This window comes from Cavia porcellus, unplaced genomic scaffold (genome assembly GCF_034190915.1).
Source record: "Cavia porcellus strain 051 isolate PalLab524CR breed Dunkin Hartley unplaced genomic scaffold, mCavPor4.1 scaffold_17, whole genome shotgun sequence".
Taxonomy (NCBI): Eukaryota; Metazoa; Chordata; class Mammalia; order Rodentia; family Caviidae; genus Cavia; species Cavia porcellus.
The window spans coordinates 48,226,491-48,232,657 of NW_026947500.1; the positions used below are offsets into that span (position 1 = coordinate 48,226,491).

At 53.6% G+C, this 6,167-nt stretch overlaps 1 protein-coding gene across 1 annotated transcript; it reads right to left on the reverse strand.

The window, feature by feature from the left end:
• Nucleotides 1-1,816: 1,816 nt before the first annotated feature.
• On the reverse strand, nucleotides 1,817-5,831 carry Fam32a (family with sequence similarity 32 member A). The gene is made up of 4 exons (XM_003464176.5): nucleotides 5,659-5,831; nucleotides 5,424-5,565; nucleotides 2,988-3,041; nucleotides 1,817-2,812 (listed from the first exon to the last, which is right to left on the reverse strand). Exons 1-4 carry the CDS (start codon nucleotides 5,730-5,732, stop codon nucleotides 2,744-2,746), a joined length of 339 nt encoding a protein of 112 aa, XP_003464224.2. The 5' UTR covers nucleotides 5,733-5,831; the 3' UTR covers nucleotides 1,817-2,743.
• Between the last annotated feature and the right edge of the window lie 336 nt (nucleotides 5,832-6,167).

Below are 6,167 nucleotides of genomic sequence, written 5' to 3' on the forward strand. Positions count from 1 at the left end.
GTGTTGGCTTATGATTTAGAGCTGTCAACAGATGCAGCTTGACTGTCACTTGCCACTCATCAATGGGGTTTAGAGCTTTCTGTAAGCAGATCTGTCTTGGTTGGTGTGCAGTCACAGCACTCTGCTAATGTTCTGCATTTGCAGCCATTTTCCAGTGCTAACATCACCACCTCAGCCCCACCTCAGATCCTTAGGCATCAGATTCTCAGAGGGTCCTGCAACCCAGAACCCTCTCATGTATGGTTCACAGCAGGGGCCTCACCCTGTGAGAATCTGAAGCTGATCTGACAGTGGGGTGGAGCTCAGGCGTAAGGGGCACAGCTGGAAACACAGCAGGAGCCTTGCTCCACCCACTGCTCACCTCCAGCCACTCAGGCTGCAGATAGGTTGGGGAACCCAATCACCTGCACAAGTCAACTGCAGTCTCTCAGTCCAGGTTGCTGCAGCCTTTTTTTTTTTTTTTTAAACCAATATTTATAAATTCTTCATGTGCATTTTCCGAACTGGAGGACATGGAGAAGACAGCCTTGGCATACTCATGGGTGGTGCTCAGATTGGGTGGTTATTAGCAAACAGGCCATACTCTGCCCCCTCAGAAGCCAGGAACCTCTGCACTGAGGATTCACATCTCGGTGTTCAGCAGTCATGGGTGGGGAGGGCTTTCTTGCTATTTTCTTTGTCCTTCACATGGCAGCTGTAAACAAGCATTCTGAGGAGGCCTGCTGCATGCAGTGGATTCTGCTTCCATCTCTTGCCTTGTGCCTAACAGCATATTTTGGTCACTGTTGCTCTGAAGTAAGTTTCTCCTGTGCCAATCTAATACGCCCTGCTGTGCCAGAAAGCTAAGCTGAGGTCAGGGCAGCTGGGAAGAAGGGGCTTTATGGTTCCTACTTAGGCCCCCCACTTTCAAAGATACTTTTAGTAAAAGCCAGTATGGCCATCTTTCCAAAGCAGTGAACATCTCTGGCTCCAGCTATTCTGGCTTGCAGCCAGCGTTGGCAATTTAGTGAGATCCTGTCTCAAAAAATAAAAGGGTTGGGGTGCAGGAGGCCCGGGCTCCAACTTGGCAGTTTCTCTCTGCCAGGCCCCACCACCTTTACTATTATATTCTCCCTGGATGCTGAGCTGCATCCCACCCCTTTGTGACACAGGGTCTGGCCATGTCATCCCAGTTGGGCCCAGCCAATGCCACCTCCTGGCACCCGTGTCCATCTATAGTTCCTCCCAGGCCCTGGGTTCAGCCAAAGTTGTTTTTGTGACAGCCTCTCGCTGTGCAGCCCAGCCTAACCTCGAACTCTAAGCAATCCTCCACCTGCGACCAGCGCTTGTCACCCCTGCACTCTGGGAAGCTGAGACAGGGGGATCAGAAGTTCAAGTCCAGGGCTGGGCATAAGCACCTACCTTGCAAGCAGGCAGTCATGAATTCGATCCCTGGTACCGATAAAAACGAAAAAGACCAAAAAAAAAAAAAAAAAAAAAAAAAAAAAAAAAAAAAGTTCAAGTCCAACCTGGTGACTTGGCAAGACTGTCAAAATGCAAAAGGCTGGGGATGTGGCTCAGTGCAAAAGCCATGGACTCCATCCCCATTAAACAAAACCAACCTTGCCCAACCCTTCTAAAAAGGTTCCTGAAGAATTCCTGACAGTGAGCTGATGCAGATAGATGGGTAGAGCATCCCAAAGTCAGAATCCAAGACCCCCCAAAATCCCCCACTTTCTGAGCCCTGACGTGATGCAAGTGGAGAATCCCACACTCTGGAACTGATCCACACACGAAATTATGGAAAATATTACAAAAAAACCATGCCACATCTGTATCCCAATTCACCACAATAATGTATTTATTACATACTACAGAATATGCTAATGAAAATATTCATGAAAGAACTTGAGGCTTGTGAACTCAGGGGCATGTCACCCCAGCCTCAAAGCTCTGAAGGTCAGGCCATTTCTAGTCCCATGGATTCTGGACAAGAGCTGTTCAGCTAGGACTCCTTGGGTCTTAGCTGCCCACCATGGCATCACCAGTGCACCATCTAGTTTTCCTGGTAACCATTCGGCCCCACAAACAGTTTGTGTGTGGTGATTCCGAAGGTGGCACTTCTGGGACGGGCGAGGAGCTGGACCGAAGACATGAGATGCACTCACACGCAGTAGCGAGGCTCTCCCTGTGCCAACTACAGCACAGGCGATGTGGCCTGTGGAGGTCTCTGCACCAAGTACTGGTTCTGGATTTGTCCCCTGAAGCCCACAGTCTTGAGCTGCGCCTGTTTCTGTCATTAAGAGCTGTGACCTGTGACTGGTGAGTAGCAGCCCTGCAGCAGACATGGGGACTTTGTGCCAGCCCCAGTGTGGGAGCTGAGGCCAGCATCTGCCTGGGCTGGTGGTCAGACTGGCTGGGCAGCAATGGGCGCAACCCGGGGGACTGGTGTGGATCCCTGCCTGAGTGCACCCATGGGCCAGCGCTGGCTTCTCCCCCTAGAAGCCTGTGCGCCAGGCAGCGTGACTCTGCACTGGCACTCTCTGCGGTGATCTCTCTGAAGTGACCATAACTGGAACTTTCCAGCCTGACCTAACTGGGCTTTTCCCTCTAATGCTACAAGAAAAGGGATGTGGAGCAAAGGGACAGTCACAGTATGATTTTAATTGTGTTCCAGGACGACAAGACGCTTCCCAGAAGGGCCAGCTCAGCAGTGGCAAATGCAGGCCAGGGCAGGAGAAGGTTCCAGAAGGCTCTGCTGGCCCTACTTGGTCCAGCTGACTTTGGGGATGTCGTAGTGCTCGGTGAGGGTGTCCAGGTGCCGGTTGAAGTCCTGGGGAACAGAGATGCCCTGTCACCTGAGCCGGGCAGGAAGCCAGGGATGATGGCATAGTGGTGCCCATCTCCTAGCCCGTGTGTCCTGGTTGATGTCCCTGCCCTGTTGCCACTTGTCCCAGCCCATGAGTCAGCCCAGTCTCCCGACCCCCAGGGGCTCCACCACAACTCACCTCCACACGCTGCTTGTGGGTTTTGGATGCTTTCTTCAGGATCCGCTCCATTTGCTGGGGAGAGAGTAACGCATGGTGAGTCAGGCTTGCGTGAGGCAGGGTCCAGGCTGCACCCCTGCAGGTCACCCCAGAGGGAGCCTGGCTCAGTCTATCTACATTCCGGGACCCCTTCTCTCTCTCAGACACAAGCTATCTCTTGCTCAAAACATTCTTCCAAGAAAAAAAAAAAAAAAAAGACAAAGGAACTAGGAAGGGAGGGATCAGGGTAATTGTGATCACAGCTGCTCGACCTACACTGAGGAGTAGCCAGAGCTGTGTGAAGGTTCCTGGCATCCTGCCACATTGCACATGAGTGGGAACAGGACCGCCTGGATCTGACCATTATGCATTACAGAGCCGTGTCAATGCGTACCAATCCTGCAACCCATAGATGAGGCCAGAGATTTAGCTTTTTAAAAACTTGATTTAAAGAGTTAAAATGACCTGGACCATTTCTCCCAATTTGACTGACCATGGAAGTCACTGTCTCTGACCCTGATGACACCAGCTCAGCCTGGGACTGAGTCAGGAGGGACCCTGGCAGAGGCACAGCTCGGGGTGGGAGGCCCTGAGCTTCATCTGAAGAAAAGGCAGCGGTGCCCAGCACATGCAGAAGCCACTTAGGCTCTGCACTCACTGCCTGGGGACTCGGCTGGCTCTATTGGCCCCACCATTGTGCTGTCCAGGCTGACACTGAGTAGGCCCTGGGCCCCGTGAATTCAACAAAGTGCAGGCTGAAGCCACTACGACATCCCCAAAGTCACGCAAAGTGCCTCAGCCTCCCGAGTGCTGGGGTGGCTCATGCCTGTAATCCCAGCACCCAGGAAGGTGAAGCAGGAGGATCACTGCGAGTTTGAGGCCAGCCTTAACTAGAGTGAAACTGTGTCTCACAAAAACCAAACCAAACCAAAACACCTGAAACAAATGCAGGGCCAGTTCTGGGACAAGCCAGGGGAGACCCAGAGTTTTGGCTCTGTGCCCTTGGAAGCTGCCACCACATGGGCACCTGAAGGCCCTCCAGGACAAAGAGGACCTGGAGGACTAGACAATGGGTGGGAAGAGACCAGGAACATAGCACTAGGGAACCTGAGACAGCAGAGTCACCTGGGCTGGTCCAGTTCAGTGGGGCCACTGATCTGGCAGCCTCTGCTCCCACTCCAGTGACAGAATCCCAGCCCTTGCTGGGGGTGGCAGTGGGCACCTGTCATCTCAGCACTTAGGAGGCGGTGTGCATTCAAGGACAGCCTGAACTACAGAATAAGACTCTGTCTCCAAAAAAAAAATTTTCCTCCCAAAAAGGTCTGGACGTGTAGTTCAGTGCAAAGTCTACTGGTTCAATCTCCAGTGCCACAAAAAATAAAACAAAACATCTCAGCAACTTTCCACCTCAGGGATCCAAGGGACACAGCAGTCGTTTGTTCTAGCCTCATTGCAAGCCTAGGAGGGAGATGCAGTCCTACTTTTAGTGGATGCAAACCGACCAGTTACTGAGGAGTGGCAGTGGCAGAGATGGTGACATGCAGGGGCGGTCCTGCTGCATGAGTGCACACTGCTTTGCATGTGACTGAATGAGACCTGAGACTAAGTCAACTTTCCTTAGTGTCACCTCTAGGATCACACAGCCTATGGTTAAGGAAGCTCACGCTCTGCACTGTGAACATCCAGGGGACTGCTGCCCTTGCACCGCGTGTGTGCAGCAGTCTCTGGTCTCCATTCACTAGACACCAGCAGCACCCTATTCTGCTGTGAATCCAAAATATCTATAGAATATGCTGGGCGGAGGGAAAAGTCACCCTCAAGCAGAACCGATGGCCTAGACCAAGTCCTCTCTCACTAGCATGACAGGCCTATTAATCAGCAGGACCAGACCTCTGCTCACCACACCACCCAACCACCTTATGAGAAATGCTCGAGTTTGCACCTGGCAGATAAGGTCGCCATGGAAATAGTCTGCATCCCTCAGGATGGCTGGGTACCTGCTCTGCCCTGCCCTGCCCTGGGTCCCTAAAACTTCATCTGCACTGCTTCACCTACCGTGTGGGGAAAGACCCCTCCTGAATCCTGCAGACGGGGACACCGAGGCACGGAGGGGAGGACAAAGCCCAGTGTCGCGCCCGGGGATCAGAGCCCGGGCTGCAGCTCCACAATGAATCTCCCTGGCACCTGGACTCCTCGTGTTCTGATTCCTTCTGGGATCCGCACCCCGCTTCTCCCCGGAACCCGGATCCTCTGTGTCCCGATTCTCCCCCAAACTCGGACCCTCCACGTCCTGATTCTCCCCAGAACCCAGACTTCCCGCGCCTCAGTTCTCTCCGGCACTCGAACTCTTCGCATTCTGACACTCCCCGGAAGCCGGAGCCCCTGCACCCTGATTCTCCCCGCACCCAGCCATCTAACCCGCTTCTCCTGCATCTTCTCAAAGGCCGCTTGCGCCGGCGTCCGCTTGTCCAAGCAGCGCCGCTTCTCCTCCTCGTTCTTTTTGCTTGTCCCCATCGCCTCCAGAAGCTTCGCCTTGTCCTTGTTGTTCTTCTTCTTCTTCCTGGCACAGGAAATGGGAGGGGGCGGGTGAGGTTGACCAAGAGGTGAGGGTCGGGAGTCGGTCTCGGGCGGGGGCCCATCCCGCAGGCCTTACCGCTTGGTCACGCCGAGCTCTGCGACGCCTTTCAGCTTCAGGGGCCCCTTCTGGACCTGTTCATAGGCCTCCATGTAACTAGCCTACGGTTCCCAGCGTACAATGCCACACTTCCTGTTTGCATCGCGTATTTCTGCCCGAAGGCCCGCCTTACGTCTTTCTGATTGGTCGAGCGAGGAGACGCGCGTGAGTCTTTGCGCTCATCCCAAAGCCACATTTCCGGTTTCGTGCGTGGCGGAGAGGAGGGCGTGTGCGCTCCTGCGCTGTTCATCCTGTCTGTTGCTATACTTCCGGTTTTGGCTGTCACTCTGGCTGGCTGGGTGTCTAGGCGGTTTTCTTACAAGCTGATTCTTTTTTTTTTTTTTTTTTTGTCTTTTTGAGGCAGGGTCTCCCTATGAGGTTCAGGCTGACCTTGAGCTCACTTTCCAGCCCAGGCTGGTCTCGAGCACGCAAGGATCCTTCTGCCTCAGCCTCCCGAGTGCTGGGATTACTGGCGTGAGTCACCACGC